Source organism: Mus musculus, chromosome 1 (genome assembly GCF_000001635.26).
Source record: "Mus musculus strain C57BL/6J chromosome 1, GRCm38.p6 C57BL/6J".
Lineage (NCBI taxonomy): Eukaryota > Metazoa > Chordata > Mammalia > Rodentia > Muridae > Mus > Mus musculus.
This window is the reverse complement of record NC_000067.6, coordinates 39352629-39376680: the sequence shown is the minus strand read 5'-3', so window position 1 is coordinate 39376680 and position 24052 is coordinate 39352629. Positions and strand designations below refer to the sequence as shown.

Here is a 24052-nt window from a genome sequence, read left to right as displayed (position 1 = left end):
TGATTTGCTGTGTACATAAAATCACAATCTTTGAAAAGCACAACACATACAAGATCCCCTGCCCTTCAGTTATTTCTAGCATTTGGATGCAAGGGTACTAGACACACTCAACAAGGGTTTGGCCTCCAAGCTTAAACCCAGACTAATGGAATTCATTTGTACTTTGTACATGCCTCTCTTCAATCTTGCAGACATCATGTACAATGGAGAAATGAACGAGAAGATTAAGCTGCTGTACAGGCTTCATATCCCCCCAGGTAAGAAAGCGTCTGGGCTCTGCCCCAACAGTCATCCCCGTGCACACCACCATGTGGGTTCTCTTTGGGTTCAGTTCCCTCTATCCAGTTCGTAAAGGAGTCATCCTTTCCTCCCAATGCATCTTCAGACTTCTTCGTTGACGACTGGTAGGATAGAGCTGTGTCAGCGTATTTTTATTATTTCCTATTCCATTGTCTGTTTTTGGGGGGTGGGTGGGGAGATTGGGGCTTGTGTAACTTGTTCTGGTAGACCAGGCTGGCCTCAAACTCCCTCCCAAGTGCTGGGGTTATAGGGATGTACATCCCTCCAGGGTTTTTGACACTGGCTCTGTAGAGAATTTGAGATCAGGTACTATGATGCATTTATCATTGAAACATTGATGGACAGTAATTGAAATGTGTAGGTTTCAGTAATAGAAACATTTTTACTAATTCTGTTAATATTTTTTTAGGACATAGAATTCCATTATCTTCCCTGGCTTTTTCAGGTTACAGAAACTGCAACATACAAAATCAATTTCTCTTCAGATTTTGTTTACTTCTTGACATCTTGACTGTTAACAAGAGCTCTTCTCTGGTCTATTTTGAATTTTAAATACTTATTAGGGTCTTTATATCCTTTTTTTTAGATTTAAGAACATTTCTATAATTTAACTGAAGAGATTCTAGTTGTCTTAGGTTTTGGTTGCTTGGTCATACATTCACTTTTGGTTATAGTGGTCATACTGTCATGGTTTTAAAAATTTTTTTTTTTTTTTTGGTTCACATGTAAGCCTGTGTACCATTCATGTGGCCTGGTACTTGACAGAGGCCAGGGGCATCAAATCTCTTGGGACTGGAGTTGAGAGCACTGAGAGTGGCAATTTCTCTAGCCCATGGCCATGCCATTTAAGCTTAGCTTTTCTTGATATTTGAGTACTATTTCCTCATTTTTGTCTCCCATCTGATTGTATTCCTCCTTGGTCACATCTAATGCTGTGACTGTGGTGGTGGGTGGTTTGAGTTTTTTCTTTCCAACACTTTCTGATATTTATGTAAGCATAGGCACACACCGAAGTCAAGACTTGAATGTGGCCAGGCAGTGGTGGTGCACACCCTTAATCTCAGCACTTAGGAGGCAAAGGCAGTTCCAGGACAACCAAGAAACTGTCTCAAAAACCAAAAAAAAAAAAAAAAAAAATCAAAAAACAAAAATGAGTGTGCATTCTTACATTTCACCATTTCGAAGGAAGGAAGGGGTCCGGGGATGGGAAGTGTCTCTGTTTACAGCTTTCTGTGCACTGGGCTGACCAATCTCAGCTTCAGGGGTTGTTCTCTTCTACATCCCATCTCATCATAGCAGAGACTACAGATGTGCACCAACAGCTTCTACATGACTTCTAAGGATTTGAACTTGGGTTCTCAAGCTTAAAAAGCAAGCCTTTGTCTAGCCCCCTTGCTTTCCCAAATTATAATTTCCTCCTTCAACCACACTGCTGACCCCTTTTTCTGTTACTGGCTTTTCCCAGGCCAGAGTGAATTAACCAGCTTGTCTGTGTGCTTAATTAAATCTCTCATCATCTTTTGCCAGAAAGCGTGAAGCACTTAGGATCTATTAAGATATTTTAAGTTTTAACACATTAAACAAATGTGTATCATACATGTGTACCATATATGTGATAATATTCCCATCACCCTCAACCCGTTGCCTTTTCTTCTGGTGACCAAGCGACCACAGCTCTACAGAAGCAAGACACCTGACCATTAAGAAAATGTTTCTTCTGCACCTAGCAACCGTAACTGCCCACAGACCTGTGGAAGGGGCAGGATACCTGCCCTTCTCTCCTAATGAGTGTACAGTCCTACCTGATCAGATAAAGCCTAGCATCACAGATGATCGCAGGACAGAAATGACAATACTGTATATAGTGAGGGGTAGATGTGGAAATGAGATGGACGCAGGGATGAGATATGGTAGAAAAGGAGCAAGAACACAGACAGAGCCAGGGAGGCTATTTCTGAGAGGAAAAGAGCAAGGCATGCCAGAATCTGGTGGAATTCTAGGACAGCCAGGGCTTTGTGAAGAGTTTCAATCCTACCAATTTACACATCTAAACACACTGTGCTCACTGTGAACTGCAAGTATTTTTTTTTCAGGTCAGCTATCAGCTGTGTCTGTGTATGAATTTGAGATATGTGTGGGTCCATAAAGCATTTAGCTTTACACGTGTAAACTTTACAATTGTGTCCAATTTAAGCATTTTCCTTTTAAGCACTCACTGAAAATGACAGAGATAGCCAGTCACCATTGAAGAATCCTCTGTTGTCAACTTCAAGACCCCTGGTCCTGGGCAAACCCAATGGTGAGCATGTTTCCACTACTGGCTCTTAGCAACCTATCCCTCTCCCTTACCAGTGCGGCTTCCCAGTTCTCTGCAGCTTTCATCCTTTTCTAGGGTCCTCTTTTACCAGGAAGGCCCTAGAAGTCTGACAGATAGTCAGTTGTAAAAAAAAGTAACCTCTTGGTTTTATATGCAATTTGCTTAGTGTGGCATCCTGTTCTCTTACTATCCCAATTTTAATTTTCATAGAATTTAAACTGTTGTTTCCCTTTGCCAAGGTGACACAATTGACTATCAGAAACAGCTGAAACAGATGATTAAGGATTTAGCCAAAGAAAAGGATAAAATGGAGAAAGAGTTGCCCAAAATGAGTCAGGTATGGCATCTTGACTTCCCACAACACTGCTGTGTTCCAGTCACCTCTTTGTAACAGGAGGCTGCAAACAAGGCAGCCTCCCACACCTCTGACCTCGTTAGTGCTACACAAGTGCCACAGGGAAACAGGTTTCGTGTGAAAAGGCTCTTCTTGCTAATGCATGAGAAATTGCGAGTGGTCCTGTGTGACTTCAGTGACTTAAAAACTATGTGTGGTCAAGGCATGAAGGCCAACAGGTGTCCTTCGACCTTCAACTCAGTCTGAACATGAAGCCAGGTATAGTTCCTGGTCTTCCCAGGCTTTCACATGTGTTGATAGTTATGTCACCCAGAACTATCTGTACAATTTTTAAAGTTCCTGTCAAGTATTAGCTTATTCTTTTGCTGCCATAAAAGTTGTGGGCGTTTCACCTAAACCACTGAACAGTGTGGCACTTTTTTCTCTCCACTCTACCTACGGGTCTCCTAAGCACTGGGAAGCACTCCTAAGCTACATGCCCAGTTTTTACTATCCTCAAGGCCTGCATCTCATGAGCTGACATTTACCACCCAAAGTTAGCACGGAAACCCTCTTGATCAAAATGCTTGGGCTAGAAGGTGGCGCAAGCCTTTAATCCCAGCACTTGGGAGGCAGAGGCAGGCAGATTTCTGAGTTCAAGGCCAGCCTGGTCTACAAAGTGAGTTCCAGTACAGCCAGGGCTACACAGAAAAACCGTTTCGAAAAACCAAAACCAAACAAACAAAAAACCCTTTCTAAATATGCTGCTTGTGGGACACAACTATCACCCAGTGTTTACTGGAGAGGCAGGAAGATCATGGATTATAACAGTCTCAGAACTGTTTCCCATGGCACAAAGATTAAGCAGCATACACTTTTCTGATAGTGTAACATATCTCCACCCTCATGCTGTTTGTTGTCTGTGGCCTTCTTTTAATTCTAGAGAGAATTTATCCAGTTCTGTAAAACTCTGTACAGTATGTTCCATGAAGATCCAGAGGAAAATGACCTGTATCAAGCCATTGCCACAGTAACCACTCTGCTACTGCAGATTGGAGAAGTGGGCCAGCGAGGTAGCAGTTCAGGAAGCTGCTCCCAAGAATGTGAGGAGCCGCAGGCCTCGGCTCCTCCCGAACAGGACTCAGTTTTTGCTGAGGCTGGAAAGAGTCCCCAGGCCTTCCCCGAGACTGAAGGGGACTGGACTGTGTCCCTTGAACATATTTTGGCATCCCTTCTCACTGAGCAGTCACTGGTGAATTTTTTTGAAAAGCCACTCAACATTAAATCCAAACTTGAAAACGCCAAGCTCAATCAGTACAGTCTCAAAGTTTTGGAAATGAGCCACCCACCACAGGCAGAACTGAAGCTCAATGACCTGTAGGCCCTGAGCTGCTGGAGAACACACTGGAGCCGACCACACCAAAGCAAGAGCTGTCAGCCTACAACCAGGGAGCTCCACCACCTCAGTCACAGCTGCAGGTCTGACGCATTTCTATTTATTAAGAGGACAGGTGAGTGGTGGGACGCCCTGTTTACATACACTGTGACTATCAACTTTGCTGAGACCAGTGTTTCTGTTGTGATCCTGATAGTGAGTCTGCCCTTTGATGAAGAAAAAGATGCCACCGTAACTAAGAGACACCAACCCCAGGCTCATGTTTCCACTGGTCAGAAACAAGAGATCCCAGAACCATTGCCTGTACAACTGTATTTGGCTTTTTTTTGCACTAATTTTGTTTCAATGCTGGTAATTGAAACCATTTAATATATCTCGTATTCACTTTATATGCCCTTACAAAAACATGTTCAAACCATGCCTTTAATGTTTGTCCTCAAGGTTTTTAATAAAAATCGTTCTTTTGTACTGACTTTTTTAAAATGTCATTTTGAGGGCAGACACATCCCAGAGATGAGCTACTGGTTGGCAAAGATGGCTGGAAAGGCAGAGTTGATGTCCCAGGTCCAATTCCTGGGACCCACACAACATAAGTTAATTCAGTACGTTTAAGTTATAACCTCAATCTTTACCTAATCTTAGGCTCACACATAAACCTGGAACTGAAAATGAGAGCTTACAAACAAGCTGGGCATTTAATTGCCAATACTAGGGAGGAAAAGGCAGGTGGATTTCTGAGTTCAAGGCCACCCTATTCTATAGAACAAGCAGTGCCACAAGAAACCCTGTTTCAAAACCAACCCAAATCCACAATCCTAATAAAGTGACTTCTGTGAAAAGAATGTTTCACGTATTTCTAATTTCCCATGTACCCAGAACAGAGATTCTCAGATTAATTTCCAACACCCTGTAGACCCAAAAATTCCACCCATGAGGCAGACAACAGAAAGGAAAACCAAACCCTGAAGGCAGTTCTGCAACTTTATTTGACACGAGCAGGTTAGTTCTCATCCACGTTGACCGTCTGTAGATCTGGAAGGAGAGTAACAGCCAGTCAGCACCCACGCATCCTGCCCCAGCTGGAGGCCACTGCACAACCCATGGCCTGTGCCGCCCTTCCCAGCAACCTCTGTACTATCTTCCCCCAGCCAGTTAGTTTTTAAGGAACATCTGATAATTTAACCTGCTGCTTACCTCTTCACTGAACATAGTTAAGACACACATCATCTCACATACAATAACTCCTGCGGAACGCTGGGATACTTACTTTTGAATGTGGTAACAGGCACGTAAGTTACCAGCGTGTAGAGCTTGTTTGGGGAATCCTCATCCTCATTACGTTTTCTGGACAAGCGTACTCGGATGCGATATGGAACGTTCCTAATAAAAATGTGTTGCTAAGGTCAATGCTTCCGTCAGAAACAAGGCAGTTTCTCACATCTATCCCTGTTCCTTGTGTTCTGGCAAACAAGCCTCTATGACCTTGAAAACACCCAGGTGAATGAGCAACAGGCCAGTCTCAGGATGTGTCAGGCCTGTTAGGATGTCAAGGCAGTCACCAACAGTAACCAATTATTCTTAAGCAGACAGAAAGTGACTGCCAACAGATAATAGCCATTAATTCAAATAAAAGGTACACACAACCCTCCCCCTTCAGAAGCCACATAGCTGACTTATCTCCTTCCTTCGTAATCTTTGGAGCTGCTAGGTGCTTATTTAGGCCCCAGATCTCTACAAACTTCTCCATGCTCTCGTGTACCACCACTCACCGTACCTCAAGGCAGATACTGCAGTTCTCTGTTGGATAATCTAATACACCTCAAACCGTATGCTTATGATAGCAGCTGTACCCCGCCCCATCTTACTTAATCCACTTTCAAGGGACTCCCCAACCTCGGTGTTAATCCCCTTATAGGCTACAGGACATGACATATATCAACCCTTCTGGGCAGCAGAACACTCCTTCCCAGGGAGGCCAACACCTTAGGCTCTAAAGCACTGCTTTTTCCTGCAGCCAATGGAGCTCTTCCAATACTGCTGTCTCCCTTACAACAGAAGACACAAGCTTAGCCTGAGGCATTGTCCCAGTATCTTTTCTACCCTACATCTGCTAACTGAACTCTCAAATGTGACACACACACACTATATAAGGAATTGGATAAGCTGTCATCACTGCACCAAGTAACTTCAGTACCTTATTCCCTTGGCCCAGACGGCTTTATTGAGCCTGGTGTCAATGCGCACATCTGGTGTCCCCATTTCCTTCATGGCAAACTTCCGAATTTCTTTGAGTGCCCGAGGAGCACGCTTCTTGAAGCCCCTAAGGTTCAGAACACAAGCACATTAAAAAAAAAGTCAAAAATTATATATGTAAATGGCATGCCATCATGAAACGAAGAACCCTCTGGCCAAGCATGAAATGTCCAGCTACTAGCATCAGTACTTAAGATGTAGGGGTAAATTCCAAGCATCCTATAGTTCAAGATGTCCCGCTCACTTTCCCAGAGTATCAGTCACCAACCAGGCCTGCTCACAGCAATCCTGAATGATGGTCCTGATGATCCAGCGGTTAAAAATATCTGCTCTTGCAGATGACCTAGGTTTGATTCCAGCACCAATGTGGAGCATACAAGCATTCAGGCAAAACACTCATACAAAAGGAAGACAAAGTTCTGTGGAATTGAGGCAGGCACTCTCCTATGAATATAGCCAGGGTACATGATAGAGGGCTATTAAAAAACAAAAAACTTGAACCTTTCTAGAGCATGGTGCACGCACCAATGATCCCAACATGGAGGCTGGGTGGGAAGACCTCAAATCCAAAAACCAATCAACCAAAAAAGCCCAGGTCTGTTCAACACCCGTCAAGTCCACTCCAAGTGAGACAAAGAGCATCTGCTTTCTCTATTCTACCTACCCGCAGCCTGTCTCTAGTGCCCAGACAACCCACTTCACAGCTAGCTTGAAAAAAACTCACGCAAGCAACCAGTCAGGTGGTATCACTTACAAAGACCAGGAAAGAGATGGAGCACTGAGCAATCTCAATGTTATGGTTAGGGAATTGGAAAAAGTGGGGCTGCCGCAGTCAGTGAGTAGATCTCAGAGGGCAGACCTAGCACTGGGCTCAACTACTACCCGAATGAATGAGACAGGGAAAGCAAGGAGTGGAACAAAGCAGAGGCTTGGTTTACACCACAATGGGGACCAAGAAATTACCAAAGAATGAAGGAGGCTAGAGATTCTCACATAGGGCCTTATCAACAAAATACAAAAGGCCTGGGGGGGGGGTACGACTCGCTTCTACAATGCTCTATTCAAGGCTGCTTTTAAAGAGTACCTTTCACCTGAGAGCGACTCTTCCTTCCACATACTGGGCAACACCCACACCACCTTTAACTTGTGGCCTACTTTCACTTTGTCACAGGCCTAAATAGTGCTTCATAGTGCTTAATATGCCCAACCATAGAGGAAGGAACGTGGCCGACCACCAGCAGTATTCATACCGGGCAAAGACCTTGGGGCAACCCACTAGGTGCAGACACACATTTCAACCCGGCAAAATCTCTCCGAAAATACTAAACCATCAAGTCCAAGAACTCAAGCTCTAGGGCTGGAACGCAAATGCAGATAGGTCGTGTACAAATAAGGACCGCAATCACTCTCTGTAACCGCCACTTTACTACAACTTGCCCCGAATTTGCACAAATCTGTATAATCGGACGACGAAAAAAAAAATCGTATTTCGCACTTGAGGTAGTAACCGGCCACTTTCCTGCAGCGTACAAGTCACTGACTTTCCTTTTACACGTCCGGATTACCAGAACTCACGTTTTAGCACCACCAACCTTCCCCAAGTCTAACCGCTCCCTCAAACTCCATCACAGCCTCCAGTCTCCATTTCCTAGCCGGTTGCCGTGCAAGCCAAACCCCGCACACCTTCCACGTACACACAACCACACCGGAATAAACCCGCTTGCCCTCTAGAGCACCCAGTCTGTAAGCAAGGCTCGCGGGTGACAGCCCAGCCCGGCCGGAGCCCGAAGGGGGTCGCGGGCCACACCGCCCGCCCGGTACTCACACTCCATGGATGCGCTTGTGAATGTTGATGGTGTATTCTCGGGTCACCACCTCGTTGATGGCAGAACGGCCCTTCTTCTTCTCGCCACCCTTCTTTGCGGGAGCCATCTAGACGCAGGCGACAGGGAGGGAGGCTCTAAGCAGGTAGTGGGAAAGCCCAAGCCCGAGCTAAGGTGCACCCGTACCCCGCAGGCCGTCCTCCCACCGCCCCGGACCGCAGAGCCTCCGCGCGGCGCGGGACAAACCCCACCGAGCCTGCCCGTCCCGCGCCGGGCGCGGATGGCGCCGGATTTCAGAGCCGCGACCCCGCAGCCATACTCACTCTGCCGGGCCCAAGTAGGAAAGGAAGGGCGCGAGGGTTTGTGGGAGGGAAAGTCGCGTAGCCGTACAACTTCCGGGTCACGGGGAGGCGAGGAGGAAGAGGTGTGGCGAGGGAAGTTAGGAGTTAGGCTGGGGCGTAAATACAGCGCGCGTCAGGGGCGGAGCGAGCGGCATGGGGCGGACCCAGGGCGGGCCCAGGGCGGGGTCGATCTTGTCAGTCTTCTTGCAATCTGCCTTGAGCAGTGGAGGTGCGGGATGGGATTTAAATCCCAACCCGAACCCGGATTCGGAACGCCCGGCCGGGAGGGAAGATACTCCAGTTTTTCGGGTGCACTCGCTCACTCACTCTACGTTTGTTTAATCTATTAGATACTGTGCTTGGCGGAAGGTCCCCGGAATGACCGAGACGACAACAAAAGAATTTATTTTCCAAGTCGAAAATGCCCACGGAAATGCCAGGCACGTCCGTAGAAAATAGATCTCCGAATCTAAACATGTCCGAATAGCCTGTCTATTGGAGTTTCAGCAATGAGCAAGTTTCAGGATCTCACAGGCAAGAAGACAGGCAGGCAGAAACTCCACGATCTTACAAGGAACCTATGTCTCTGCCTCCTTTGGCTAAGGGATGCTGGGGCCTTTGGATTCCCCAAAGGTCAGACTTGGGGTGGACAGGCAACTGCTCTCTCTCTCTTAAGAAAATAGTGTCCACAGCCACGTGTGGTGGTGCACACCTGTGATCCCAGAACTTTGTGGGTTGAGTTAGGTGATCAGGAGTTCGAGATATCCTTGACTGTAGTGGGCTAAACACGCTTGACAATATCTGATGACTTCTCAGTGGGGCTAGGAGGAAAGGAGCAGACAGGCTCGGTTCTAGTTCTTAGAGAATCCAAACCAGAAGGGGTTCTATGGGAGTGCTGATTGGTACTGGGGTTGAGCTCAGAAAATTGCAACGCAATCTCCCAAGCAGAGCCACTCAAAAATAATTTAAAAGGAAGTCTGGAGCGATGCATTCAGGAGGCAGAGCAAGAGGATGCCAAATTAAGGACGGACTACACAGAGGCCAGTCTTGGCTACACAATGAGACTAGATCCAAGAGTAAGGGGAGGAGAGAGGGAAGGGGAGAGTAGAGACTGAGGGAGGGAGAGGGAGGAAGGGCTATAAAGAGAATATGAAAATGTGAATTTGGGATCTTTAGCAAGAAGACAGAGGAGCCCACTAGTCAGAGTGTGCTGACTTGAGCAAGAAATGATAATTAGTTATGGTTAATAAATAATGGTTAATTAGAAAAGCTGAGTTTATAAAAGGCTGTGAGTTCCTGACTTCATACTAAAAGTAAAACATGAATAATTTAAGGAGTCAATAAACTAGACATATCCGTCCACACATGATTAAGCTAAAAAATCAAAAAGGAAAAAAAATTCCCCTGCCTCATTTCTAATGAGCTTTTCTACAGAAAAGCAAGGCTATTTATCTCCATAATATGAAGTCCATCTGAGCACTAATAGCATTTCTCTAGATGACTCAGATTAGATTTTTTTCAGTATATTACTGGCTGACTTTGAGATCGTCAAGCTACAACATGAACAGAAATTAAAGCCATTTTATATCGCTAAATTTTTACTAGGACATTTTGGCAAGAGTGCAAAGTCATGACTAGGAACTGCTTCACTTCGCCAGGTGTGGTGGCACACACTTTTAATTCCACAGTGGGAGGCAGAGGCAGGTGGAGCTCTGTAAGTTGCAGAACAGCCTGATCTATATAGGGAGTTCCAAGCCAGCCAGAGCTACATAGTGATACCTTGTCTAACAATGACAACAATGTTGTTTGTACAAGGGGATTTTAGTTGTTAGAGACAGAAGGTGTTACAATTTTAGTTTGTTTGTAGTATCTTAAACTGAGGTCACATTCAATCTTGACTCTTGAGCCAAGACACTGTACTTTTCCAGACAGTATGATCATGGTTTTTCTGGGACACAGATGTAGTTACAGAATGACCTTTTAATAAGCAAAGATAATGAATGAAGAGGTCAGTGATTACAATTCCCATGATGCATGCATTTAGTGGAAAATTACACAATTATAGGTTTTTGAGCGAACCCAAATTTTGAACATGTGCACAATTCAGGCAGAGTTAAATTAAATTAGGAGCACAGCATACTCCACCCTCTTTTAATGACTTCCAGATAGACAGCCTTAGGAGAATGAATACACTGTGTCCATTAACAATCTTGTTCCACTTAGGAGTCTAACCATCAATTAAAGTATGACTACAATTAAACTATAAGTTTGTTTCCAGAAAAACCCAATCTCTAACCCTTAGACAATGCTAGGGTAAGAGAAAAAAATAGGTCAGAGTTCCATACAGACTTCATGTTTTTAGGGTTCATTTCAAGTTCTTTCCAAATGTTCCTCTTGGTGAATGAAAAATATTTCCTGCCCACTCCACCCCCACCCTCAGGATAGAGCAATCAAGGGTACATATCTATAGCAACCTCATGGTATCCAAAATGGATCCTAGCTAGAGAACCAAGAAGGAGCCATCATCATTTTACAGAAGAGGAGAAATTACAGACCTGTCTATCTTAATAGAGCCCTAGAAGGAACTTTAGCTTCATGCAGCCAGCATCTAGGTGGCTCCTAAACCATGAGCTCCTAAAGTGGGTAGTTTTCAGAGGCAGCTTAGCACCCTGGGACATGCATCTGCACGGAGTTCCGTGCACAACCTTCTCCAAACAAAGTGGCTAGTCAATTCTTATACCCTCAACTAACTCCCTAGCAACCTCTGGTGACTCCCCTTTTGTGGTTGAACTTGCTGGAACATATCTTAGAACTGCAGGCCGGGCAGTGGTGGTGCACACCTTTAGTCCCAGCACTTGGGAGGCAGAGGCAGGTGGATTTCTGAGTTCAAGGCCAGCCTGGTCTACAGAGTGAGTTCCAGGACAGCCAGGGCTACACAGAGAAACCCTGTCTCGAAAGAAAAAAAAAAAAAAAGAACTGCAGGAGGTGAGCCCAACTCAGCCTGGGCTGGTCTTCAGTATATGGGCAGTAAGGCAGCCTGTGTCCATTGAGTGAACTTTTGGGGGGGGTGGGGGTGGGAATCTCCTATTTACCAACCATGCCTGGGCATGATTGGACATGCATATGAGTAAGATGAAACATATCATGATAAAGAACATGTTGAATGAACAAAGGGTTACATAACCCAAGCCCTTCAATGGAATCACAGAATCACCTACATCTCATCCTTGGCAACTAACCCCTCCTCCTCCTGGTCCCATAAGAGGAAGCTTTGCACAATAAACAGGGTTTCTCTGTATAGCCCTGGCTGTCCTGGAACTCACTTTGTAGACAAGGTTGGCCTCGAACTAAGAAATCCTCCTGCCTCTGTTTCCCAAGTGCTGGGATTAAAGGCATGTGCCACCACGCCCGGCTAACCCAGGGCAATCTTGCTTGGAGCTTACTGCTTTCATAGCAATGCATCCAGTCTGGATGTTTACTCTATTTTTTGAATTAGACCCTTGCTAATTCACTATTTGTGTATACTTCTTTCAATTGTTTGAACAAGAGAACAAGAACTTAGAAGCACTCAGTCGAGACCGCCAGGACCTCTGGCGCACCCTCATTTTAGTATGCTGACCATCATGAACAAGGTGGCTGAAGCTGACTGAGACCTAGACATCCCGCTGTGCTGCATATGTGTGCACATATCACACACAGGCACACCTACCTTGCTGGTATCATTGGTCTTCATGCTGGTAGTGGGAGTCCTTCGGATCTGTCCTGATTGAAAGCAATTGCAAACAATGAATGGATGCTTTGGTGGGGAGCGTCTCCATCATTTCTGCAGGCTACCTATGTCTACAAGATTGAGATGTTCCCAGCAACTTTTTCCTGTTATTATTTTGTCATCATTTCTTCAACAAAGCATTGCTTTTCTGTCACAAGCTTTAAGCCTTAGGGAACTGGCAGAATAATGCAGTTCAAAAAATTCCATTTGTCGAGCAGTGGTGGCGCACGCCTCCCCCCACCACCCCCCCCCTCCGGTTTTTCGAGACAGGCTTTCTCTGGTGCACGCCTTTAGTACCAGCACGGGGGAGTCAGAGGCAGGCGAATTTCTGAGTTCAAGGCCAGTCTGGTCCACAGAGTGAGTTCCAGGACAGCCAGGGCTATACAGTGAAACCCTGTCTCGGAAAAAAGAAAACAAACAAACAAACAAGCTTTCCATTCCAGTATTCCAGTTATTGTTTGAGCTTCTGCCATACTGAAGTTTGGGTCTTGCACGGCCCCCAAAGACCCATGTGCTGAAACCCTGGACCTCAGCTACTGGGTGTAGCCTGATAGAATGTGGAGCTGCTGGAACAAAGTTAGGCTGTTAGTGGTATTCCTTTATTGGCATCCCTGCCCCTTACTCTTTCTTTGCTTCCTGATAGTCCTGAAATGAGCAGACCTTTTCTGCCATGAACTCATTCGATGACGTTGGAGGCAACCACAGGCCCAGAGCAACAGTGCCACGTGACCATGTGAACTCTCTGGAACTCTGAGCCCGTTTCTCTGACTTCTCCGCCGCACTTACTTTATCACAGCAACGGAAAACAGACTAAGGACTTTACCTCTGAAGTTTTCAACAGCTCAAAAAATGTTAAGGTTTCCCAGAAAAGAGATATATGTGTCGATGTACAACAAGGGACCAAGGAAATTGTACAAACTTGTTAATTTATTACAAAATGTTCACTCACAGAAAAACACAAGGAAACCTTTATACTTTCATATGTGGGAATGGAACTGGTATCTCAGATACAAAATAATTTACACATAATCCGTACAATTTTATTTTTTTATAGAAATAGGTCATTATTACAACAGCTGTACAATTCACTACACTTCCTCTTATAATTATATAAAATCTTCTCTTTAGAAATACCTCGACATAACAAAACATACAAAAAAAAAAAAAAAAAAAGCAAAGTGCATCCTGAAAAGGAAAATCCAATCTTCGGAATCATGGGGAAGAGAAGTGGAAAGGTGCGGTGGCCTGCCTCACTAGGATGGCGGGCCCTTGCCTGGTTTCCTGGGAGATGCAGCCTGCCCGTTGCCCCCCAAGAGGTCTCTAGGGAATTCTGGAATCGTTGTGAGATTGTGCTTGGCTCTAAGTCCACCTTTGTAGCTACTCTCGGTGAAGTTAACAGGAAGAATCCAGTGTTCTGTTTAGGAAGGAAAACACCCCCTGGTAGGCATGGGAGAGCCTCAGTCTGCTAGGGGTTAGGCCAAGGGTGTGGCTCTGCAGCTTCAAATAACAGGCTCCGCTATCTGATTGGTGGGGTTGTTTTTCTTATCGTGGATTCCCAAAGAAGCCATGGGACCTTATTAAACAAAACAAAACAAACACAAACTCCGAAAGTGCCTAAGTTATTTCCCTTGTGCACAGGTGTGCAAATTAAAACAAAACCTTTTAAAAACGATGAAAAATAATCTCTTTATACTCTCTCCAGAGACCTTTAACGTAGTCCTTGACTGTAAAGGAAAGACTATCAAGAGAGTGAAGGCCTGTTAGGGCTTGGGACCTGTCTCAGTCGGTAGAGTACCTGGAGCGCTCTCTCCTGGAGGCAGCGAGGGGTACCACCTCTGCAAATAGACCAGGAAGCGGTGCCAACACGGGGACACTTGGTTCCTGTCTGGTATGGCTGTAGCGGATGCCCAAGAAGCCCAGGGCAAAAGAATCATGGCCAATATTCCTGTTCTTTCCCCATTCTGCCAGTGCCACACTCCAGACACGTTACCATCAGGAGTTCTGAAATGTATACAGGGTGCGCCAAAATCACGTAAACGCTTCATCCCATCTCCCACGGCCAACCCCGTTTTCCATTGGTTAAAGCTGGTTGCGTCTGGACTCCAGTGTCAGGGTATTACCCTGATGGCTGCTGGAGACCTTAGGACTCTGACAGCCGGCTGACCCTGCGGGAGGGGCGTGGGGGTTGCGGAGGTGTAGACTGTGTGGCTGCATAGCCCAGGGTTCCCGGCTGCTGGGAGAAGGTGGAGAGAAGGAGCGAGTCCGGCTGCTCACTGTGCAGAGATGTTGGTGCCTGTACGCAGGAAAGAGCAGAAAAGGGGCTGCGTGACTGGCCAGTCCCTCTACTCTTCAAGTTACTTCAGTACCTTTGGGGTTTGCAGCAGATGCTGCCAGATTCTGGGACTCCCTCCTCAGACCGCTAGGCATGCGTGCTGGTGAGTGCATGTCTGAGTGCATGATGGGGAAAAGCCAAGCTTTCTGACTGCACCCTTGTGCATCAACTCTGGGTGGGGAAGGGGGGGGGGGCTCCTTCTGGGTCAATGGGCTTGGGACTGAGGCTGAATCAGAAGCACACCATCTATGTAAAGTCTTCTGTGTTTGTGGATGGTGGAGCCTGAGGCCCATGTAATTTATGGGTGGGGAAGAATCTGCACACACGTGCATGGCTCTTAGATTAGGTCCTGTGTCTACTTCAAATACTGCCGTTTTTCCAGAACCTGGAAAGACAAGTTCCTGATTGGAAATGCAAATCAGTCAACCAGTCAGTCTGACTTTGGCAGTTTCACTCTTATTTTCCAATCTTGCCTACAATAAATGTCCCTTGTTACTATCCTAGTGCCCCTATACTACCTCGGAGACTTGGCAGCATACCTATCCCTGGCCTGCTAAAACACCCTCCTCTCATCTCTTCTCTTTCACTCAAACTCAGTATTTTCTTGATGGTCGGGTTCTGCCAGAGATGCCTCTGAGCCTTCCTTCAGGAAGGAAGGTTTCTCTACCATTCTCTCTGTGCACCGCTAGGGCCGGAGCACACAGCTGTGCTGTGCAGCCCACCTCCATGTATGCATGTGCTCTGAGATGTCAAGGGCACCACGGTTGCTGAAGCACTCTAGCATCTTTACTTTGCATCGTGAATGCAGCAGGTGTTTGCAAACTGCGGCTGCTGAAGTCACATGGAGACCTCTCCTCTTCCCACATCCATCTCTGTCTCTCTGCCTCATTGCTTGCCATGCCCGATGACTTCCCTGTCCTGAGTGGGGACTGACAAGATCTACAAAGCCAAAGTTGGAGTTGACACCCACCATCACGGTGGGTGTGGCCAGGGAGACTTGAAGATTATACTACAGATAGTTTAACAGCTTTAGCATCAAACGGCACCCCAGATCTTTAAGGATGCTGACTCTCTCCATCTCAGGCATCACATGCTGTCTTTAGGCTTCAGAGATGCCCTGCAGAGGTGGTGGTCCCGTGAGTCTAGGGAAAGTCTCACAAGGCAGGATCACGGATGCGCTAGGGGAGTGCCCTAGACAGGTGTGAGGGAGAATGGAACCCTTTGAGAGTCCCTGAAGGAACAGGGCCCGTATCTGAATCCCCAGGCCACTGGCACCCACCCTTCCCCCTTCTGGTGTGCTTGATAATCCAGTGAACTAATTTCTGCTTTCTCTGTGAACTGCGCCTCCAGTTTCCATGTAAAGTCTCTATTTCACACATTAACATATTTACTAAAACGGCTTGATGGATCTTTAACTAGTTGTGTTTTAATTGTATACTTCTATGCACTAAAAAGTTTGACAAAAACACTCGTTAGTTTTTGACTTTCTTTTGGTGAAGGTATGAGCGTATCAAGATGTGCAACTGATAAGAATTATTTTTAGCTGGGCATGGTGGCGCACACCTTTAATCCCAGCACTTGGGAGGCAGAGGCAGGCGGATTTCTGAGTTTGAGGCCAGCCTGGTTTACTGAGTGAGTTCCAGGACAGCCAGGGCTGCTACACAGAGAAACTCTGTTTCGAAAAACAAAACAAAACAAAACAAAACAGAATTATTTTTAAAATAGATCTTTCCAGCATACCAGCATATGGAGCATAATGTTAACCTACCCTTAACTTTCATACTGTACATTAAGCATTAAAATTAACCAAATATGAACTTTTCCAAGGTTGCTCTCTACTAGGGAAGAAAATGTCTGTAAAAGTCGAATTTGGAACTCAGCCTCTGTTCACTGAACTCAAGTGGTTCATCAACCTGCCCCCTGCCCCGCCCCTGCCCCGCCCCTGTTCCCGCCCCTGCTCCCCCCTCCCCCCAACTCCCGGAGCTCACCTACCTGCAAATAGGGTGGTGGCTGCTGCTGTGCCTGTGCTGGCTGCAGTGGCGATGGCCGGGAAGCAGGGAAGCTGGGATGGAGTACTGCCTGCCCCATGAGCAGGACCGGGGTGGATGCGCTGCTGTTGGTAGGGTGTGAGTCTGGACTTGGAAACATCACTTGGCTCTGTGCATACCTGTTTAGTTTCAAATAAAACAGATCCTCTGAGAAAGAGATGCCTGACCCAGTACTACAGGGGCTGGAGAGAGGGATCAGTGGTTGAGAACACTAACAGCTCTTCCAGAAGACCTGGGTTTGGTTCTCAGCACCCACATGGTGGATAACTGCCTACAACTACAGTTCCAGGGCATCTGTCTTAATCAAGGTTTTACTGCTGTGAACAGACACCATGACCAAGACAACTCTTATAAGGACAACATTTAATTGGGGCTGGCTTAGAGGTTCAGAGGTTCAGTCTATTATTATCAAGGCAGGAGCATGGCAGTATCCAGGCAGGAGGAGCTGAGAGTTCTACACCTTCATCTGAAGACTGCTAGCAGAATACTGACTTCTAGGAAGCTAGGATGAGGATCTTAAGCCCACATCCACAGTGACACACCTACTCCAACAGGGCCACACCTCCTTATAGTGCCACTCCCTGCGCCAAGCATATACAAATCATCACAGGCTTTGACACCTTCTTTTAGCTTCTACAGACACAGGCCAAACACCCATGTACATAAAACAAACAAATATTAAAAAACAAACAAACACAAACAAACACAAAAACCTTCACTAACATCTACAGCTCTATCACCAACATCCCATTAATGCCCAAAGAACCCAAAGTAGGGCTGGAGAAATGGCTCAGAGGTTAAGAGCACTGACTGTTCTTCCAGAGGTCCTGAGTTCAAATCCTAGCAACCACATGGTGGCTCACAACCATCTGTGATGAGATCTGATGCTCTCTTCTGGTGTGTCTGAAGACAGCTACAGTTTACTTATACACACACACACACACACACACACACACACACACAAAAGAACCCAAAGTAATGGGCAAATGGCTTGAGCAGGTTGTGAACCACCATGTGGTTGCTGAAAATTGAACTCAGGACCTCTGGAAGAGCAGCCAGTGTTCTTAACTGCTGAGCCATCTCACCAGCCCCCTTGAGCAGTCCTTTTCATCCAACGGAAAGATAGAAAGGCCAGTAAGCACGTGAATTTGTGACTAGTCGATAGGAGGAATGCCAATCAAAGCTGAAGTGAGTTAACACTTCACACCGTTATGATAAAGACATACATACATGTACTGTATAGATATTGACACATACTGAAGAAGAGGAAAATGCCCTTGTTAGCAAGGATGTGTAAAAACAGTTTTGTGTGCTGCCGGTGCAAATGTAAGGTGGTAAGGCCATGCTGGAAACCATTATGGTAGTTTCTCAAAAACTTAAACACGGGATTTCTGGGTAAGATGTTAGACTAAAAGCTGCCTTCGTGTGACCTGGTGAGGGAGAAGAGTCAGAACAGGCTAACACAGCCTACTCCTAAGAAAGAGCTTTAGAAATTCATGGGCAGTGAGAAACAGCTGAAGAATGAGGGGAAAGAGACAGGGGTAAGCCAGGTTTGAACAGCGGGGCTCTGAGGTAGACCATGGGGAAGCAGAAAGCCCATCCTAGAGCTGATGGACTTTCTAGGACTGCAAATCCTGCCTTCAGTACAAGTCCACAGCTCTCAGGAGCCCCAGATCCAGTTACAGGTTTTGGTGAGGCTGTGATTCCTCAAGTGGAGCATTCAGTAGTGAAAAGGACGTCCATCTTGTCATTCTGTGGACTCAGAGGGCCATGGCTGGGTCCATTCTTGACAGGGAACTTACTGCCGAAAACTGAGGCCATCCTGGAGGTCCCCCCAAATGGAAAATCCATTAAGTCAGGGAGCCTGAATTTAACCTCCCATAATCCCAGAGCCAGAGAGATATCGGGAAGGCAATTACAGAGAACAAGAGAGGCCAGGTACTGAGGAACTGAAGTGGCCAGGTGGCCAGAGACTCAGGGTCTGGCTCAGGCAGTGAAGAGCACGGGGTACGGCAGCCTTGGACTCTGTGGTCAGGAGCACACCTTATCTGCAGAGAAGTACCCTGGGGTTGAAGAAGCAGGGCCCGGATGGATCAGCCTGGAGCCACCTATCTGCTGGAGAATCCTTGATGTCCTTCGTGTGGACGGCCCCCAGGACTGAGGTTCACCTGCTGATTTTTAATGTACTTGGGAGACTCCTCCCCAATAGAACAGCCGCCTACCCAGAGACGGACAGTCTGGAAAGTCTCTGGAGGACACAGAGCTAAGCATGGAGAATGGAGACACCCTCCCCCGCTCCTGTACACGAAGAAGAGAAACCTCTAAAGTAGGACCACCTTGGTGGACATTGGACATTTGTTATAGAGACCAGTGACACACAAGTTCTGACACCTCTGCCTCATGAACGCGTGCACACATTGGCAGTTTCTTGCTCTTGAAGACCCAGAAAGAAGGTTCCCAGCTCCCCTCTCTCTCCCCTCCCCTCTTCCTCTCTTCTCCTCTCCCTTCCCTCCCCTCCTCTTCCCTCCCCTTTCTCTTTTGTTTTTGTTTTTTTTTCTTTTTTAAATAGATTCTGGGTAGATTTTTTCTTTAATTAATTAATTTATTTGCTTTATATCTCAAGTAATGGCCTCCCTCTCCTCCCAGTCACGCCTCCCCCAGCTCCTCCCCTACTCCCTCCATCCTCCACTTTCCCTTCATTTTCTTTACTTATCCCTGGCTGTCCTCTATTTTCTCCTTGCCCCCCTCCCCCAGCCCCATCTCCTTTCTTTTTCTCAGTCATTACTATTTCCAAATTTGCAGCAAGTCATTTTTAACTTCAGAAAACACTCTATTTTTGTTTTGTGAAATTTTCTGTTTTGTGATGTTTGGAGATGTATTAGTGGGATTAACCGATGTTAGTGTGGTGATATTGCTATTATAGAAGTGGGTTTCCTCCCCTTTAAGTCATACAGGGATTGAACCCTTAAGAGTGAGCTTCCTGGGCTGTGGAAAGATGGTCAGTGGATAAGAAAGCTTGCTGTTTTTCTAGAGGAGCCAAGTTCAGTTTCCAGCATCCACATCCAAGGGGTCAGCTGCGGGGAAAGCACAGGGCAAAGTCCTTAAGCTACATATCTCTCAACCAACATTCCAAAATCCAGTCAGTCAGTCTTTTTACACTGATGGATAATTAAGGCCATTTCAAGGTAAAAACAAACTAAGGAGATTCATGGTTACTGCACCAGGGCTGGAGAGATGGCTCAGTGGTTAAGAGCACTGATTGCTCTTCCAGAGATCATGAGTTCAATTCCCAGCAACCACATGGTGGCTCACAACCCTCTGTAATGGGATCTGGTGCACCTGAAGATAGCTACAGTGTACTTACATACTGTAAAATAAATAAAATAAAGTAAAATAAATAAATAAATCTTTTTTAAAAAATCCTAAGAGGAAGACTACAGCACTGCTTTGAATCCTGTTGCTATGATAAAATACAGGGACCAAAAAGCAAGTATGAGGAGAAAGGATTTATCAGTTAATAATTCCAGGCTACAGTCCAGCACTTAAGGGGGTCAAGTGACAGGAGCTTGGGACAGCTGGTCACAGCACATCCATAGCTCAGAGTGCAAGGAAATAAATGCATGTGTGTTTAGCTGTGTGCTTGCTGTATCTAACTGGGCTTTTCTACTCTCACACAGCTCAGAACTCCGTTAAGAAGACCCAGAGTGCACAATGTCTTCTCACATCAGTTTATACAATTAAGACAGTCTCCCACAAACATGCCCAGGCCAACCCAAGGTAGACAATTCCTCATTGAGACAATTTTCTAAGGTTATTATAGGATGCATCAAATGGGTACTTAAAGCCAACCATCACAATGTCTGAGCCAGCACTGCAAAAGATACTAAAGGAATGTGGGCAGAGAAGAAGGAAGACAGATGGACTTAGTCAGGAGAGCCAATGAAAGGATAGATTTTCTGAGAGGAGGGGATGAATGCAGGAGCGTCAAGAAGGAGTCTATCATGTTCAGCAAAGCAGATCAGCAAAGCTTAATAGTATAGAAAAGAACAGCAGAGGTGTGGTGGCGCACACCTTTAATCCCAGCATTCGGGAGGCAGAGGCAGGCAGACTTCTGAGTTCGAGGCCAGCCTGGTCTACAGAGTGAGTTCCAGGACAGCCAGGGCAACACAGAGAAACCCTGTCTCAACACCCCCCCCCAAAAAAAAACCATAAAAGAAAGACAGACAGACAGACAGATAGACAGACAGAAAGAGAGAGAAAGAAAGAAAGAAAGAAAGAAAGAAAGAAAGAAAGAAAGAAAGAGAAAAAAAAGAACAATCATCCAACCAAACAGAAACAACCACAATTCCACCAATAATGAGATATAGATTAGCTGCTTGCAGGGGGAAAAAAGATCCAACTTGTTGTCGATTCCAAGAAATCTACCTCTCTAGCCAAGACATGCACAGGCTGAGCATGGAAAAAGGTTAATCTGGTGAGCGTGGAAAAGGTGAAAACAAGCTGCTGTAGCTCCTCTGATAGCGGAGAGTCTTCAAATCAAAATTAGAAGAAATAAAAAGGTCACCATGTATTAACAAAGGGAACAATTTATTAAGAAGACATAGCAGTCATAAATACAGATACCAAATGCTGGGACCCCCAGTTTCATCAAACAAATACTAGTAGGCATTAAAGGTTGGCTGTGTCCTCATGCAGTAATAATGGGTGACTTCAATACTTCATTTCCATTTTCAGATATGTCATATATACTAAAATCCAATGAAGAAGTTCTACAACTAAACTACACAGGATGGAGAGATAGATCAGTAGTTAACAGCTTCTGCTGCTATTACAGAGGACACTAATTAGGTTCCCAGCACCCATGAGTGGCTCACAAGTGCCTGCTACTCCAGATCAAAGAATTCAGGGGATCCTCTGCAGGCACTGTGGACAGGTGGGATACACCATCACACACACACACACACACACACACACACACACACTAACACACACACACACACTAACACACACACACACACACACACACACACACACACACACACACACACACATACACATCTTAAGAATTACACCAGCTGGGCGGTGGTGGCATACGCCTTTAATCCCAGCACTCGGGAGGCAGAGGCAGGCAGATTTCTGAGTTCGAGGCCATCCTGGTCTACAAAATGAGTTCCAGGACAGCCAGGGCTATACAGAGAAACCCTGTCTCGAAAAACCAAACCAAACCAAACCAAACAAAAGAATTACACCATGGGCTGGTTGTGGTGATGGAAGCTTTTAATCACAGCACTTGGGAGGCAGAGGCAGGTAGATCTTTAGAGTTCTAGGCCATCCAGGGCTACATAATGAGACCTAGCTCAAAACAAATGAGCAAGCCCAAAACACCATATCATAGATGAACTATGTTATCCAACATATGTGGTATTCATATATTTCTCTGGAGCTTATGGAGTCTTCTTTAAAACAGAACGCACACTATAGGCCATCAAGCAAGTATGCAAAATAATTAGAACAATTTCTGGTATTTAAAAGACCATAATGGAAAAGCTAGCGATCAATAGCAACAGAATTTCTAGGAATGGCAAGTACTTGGAGACTGAATAAAACACTCATGGGTGATTGGTGGCTGGGTTGCTGAAGAAAGGAGAGGTAAAACATTCCATAATTAAATGAAAATAAAAGTAGAACTTACCAGTCTTTGAGGTATAGGTAAGGCCATTCTAAGAGGAAAGTTTATGGCTATGAGTGATGACATTAAAAATCCAGAGATTTCCCACGAATATCCTAATGATGCACCTCAGTGTCTTAGAAAAAGAAGAGCAAGCTAAAACCAGAGGCAGGAGGTAGCAAGAGGTAATCAAGATTAGGACAGAACCTTCTGCAATGGAGACTAAAAGAACCTAGGACCAGTCAACACAAGTGGGCTCTTAGAAATGATGAACACGATTGATGAGAGAGAGGAGAGAGAGAGAGAGAGAGAGAGAGTAAATCAATCAAGTTAGAGAGGAAAGGGGGGGTGTTAGGAGTGTTAAAATAGACTTCAATTACATCCAGAGGATAATGCCTATAATCCTGGAAAAATCTAGAAGAAATAGATAGATTTATACAAGCATGTGGCCTACCAAAATTAAATCAAGTGTATATAAACAATATAGATAGATCCACAGCTGTCAACAAGACCGAAGCAGCAATTAACAGCATCCTAATGAAGAAAATCCCAGGATCAAGTGTGTTCACTGCTGACCTCTACCTGAGTCTTTAGAGAAGAGAGAGAGTCAGTGCTACTCCAACTGTTTCATAAGAATGCAAAGGGAAGGAGCATTACTCGAGTTCAGTCTAGGAAGCCAGTACTACCTGATACTAAACCAGGTCTTTCTCTCTCTCTCTCTCTCTCTCTCTCTCTCTCTCTCTCCCTCTCCCTCTCCCTCTCCCTCTCCCTCTCTCTCTTCCCATCTCCTCCCCTCCCCTTCCCTCCCGCCCTGTGTGTGTGTGTGTGTGTGTGTGTGTGTGTGTGTGTGTGAGAGAGAGAGAGAGAGAGAGAGAGAGAGAGAGAGAGAGAGAGAGAGAACAGAGAAAGAACTGTGGGTTAATTGCTCTGATAAATACAGATCATATATTCTCAATAAAATTCTTGTGAACTGTTTCAAGAACACCTTAAGAAGATCATATGCCGTGACCAAGAGTGGTTCAACTTAGGCAAATCAATAAATGTAATATAACACACAAGTATACTAGAGGACAAAAAAATACATGCTCTTTTAAAAGAGATTTATTTATTATGTATTTAGTGTTCTGCCTGCATGTGTGCCTGCAGGCCAGAAGAGGGCACCAGATCTCATTATAGATGGTTGTGAGCCACCATGTGGTTGCTGGGAATTGAACTCAGGTCCTCCAGAAGAGCAGACAGTACTCTTAGCTTCTGAGCCATCTCTCCAGCCCCCAACATGCTCTTTTTTTTAATAGAAACAAAAAGGCCTTTGAGAAAGTTCAACATTACTTCATGAAGGAGTTAGGAATTAAAGGCTTATAGCATAATTTAATAAAGGTCTGTATGGAAACCCTACAGCCCACATTATGCTGTATAAGACGAATGGAAAGGATTTCCCCTCAAATAAGAAATGAGACAAGGGTTAAAACTC

The 24052-nt window shown here is 45.5% G+C and overlaps 3 protein-coding genes across 12 annotated transcripts in view; 1 reads left to right on the top strand and 2 right to left on the bottom strand.

Annotated features, from left to right (window-relative positions):
• Positions 1–5186, top strand: part of Tbc1d8 (TBC1 domain family, member 8) — a 107284-nt gene extending 102098 nt beyond the window's left edge. For 4 of the 7 annotated variants that reach the window (XR_003956253.1, XR_001785175.2, XM_017321765.2 and 1 more), the window contains 4 exons: positions 192–257; positions 2510–2599; positions 2857–2954; positions 3895–4820. Coding sequence is in view for 5 of the 7 variants with exons in the window: in XM_017321765.2 (XP_017177254.1) it covers positions 192–257; positions 2510–2599; positions 2857–2954; positions 3895–4332 (692 nt within the window). In the remaining 2 variants the exon portion in view is untranslated. Of the gene's footprint in view, positions 1–191; positions 258–2509; positions 2600–2856; positions 3370–3894 lie in introns of those variants that run through there. The other 3 variants (NM_001357521.1, NM_018775.4, NM_001357522.1) reach the window with 2 other exon arrangements.
• On the bottom strand, positions 4770–8830 carry Rpl31 (ribosomal protein L31). 3 transcript variants are annotated; one of them, NM_001252219.1, is made up of 5 exons: positions 8675–8830; positions 8426–8532; positions 6542–6667; positions 5615–5727; positions 4770–5379 (listed from the first exon to the last, which is right to left on the bottom strand). In NM_001252219.1, exons 2-5 carry the CDS (start codon positions 8530–8532, stop codon positions 5348–5350), a joined length of 378 nt encoding a protein of 125 aa, NP_001239148.1. In that variant the 5' UTR covers positions 8675–8830; the 3' UTR covers positions 4770–5347. The 3 variants fall into 3 exon arrangements, with proteins under 3 accessions (NP_001239148.1, NP_444487.1, NP_001239147.1); NM_053257.3 differs by having other exon boundaries at positions 8747–8830; NM_001252218.1 differs by having other exon boundaries at positions 8426–8830.
• A 4610-nt stretch (positions 8831–13440) lies between these two features.
• The window catches only part of Npas2 (neuronal PAS domain protein 2), a 169539-nt gene continuing 158927 nt past the window's right edge, over positions 13441–24052 (bottom strand). The window contains exons 20-21 of one of the 2 annotated variants that reach the window (NM_008719.2): positions 16858–17032; positions 13441–14826 (exon numbers count right to left, since the gene is read on the bottom strand). In NM_008719.2, the coding sequence (NP_032745.2) occupies positions 14674–14826; positions 16858–17032 (328 nt within the window). In that variant the 3' untranslated portion in view covers positions 13441–14673. The remainder of the gene's footprint in view (positions 14827–16857; positions 17033–24052) is intronic. The other variant, XM_011238452.3, reaches the window with a different exon arrangement.

Excerpts from the sequence above, each read along its gene's own strand:
- Rpl31 (NM_001252218.1), bottom strand. The coding sequence starts at position 8,532 with ATGGCTCCCGCAAAGAAGGGTGGCGAGAAGAAGAAGGGCCGTTCTGCC. Across the intron at positions 6,668-8,425 it reads CACAAGCGCATCCATGGAGT|GGGCTTCAAGAAGCGTGCTC; the intron begins GTGAGTACCGGG and ends TCTGAACCTTAG. Across the intron at positions 5,380-5,614 it reads GCCTGTTACCACATTCAAAA|ATCTACAGACGGTCAACGTG; the intron begins GTAAGTATCCCA and ends CTCTCCTTCCAG.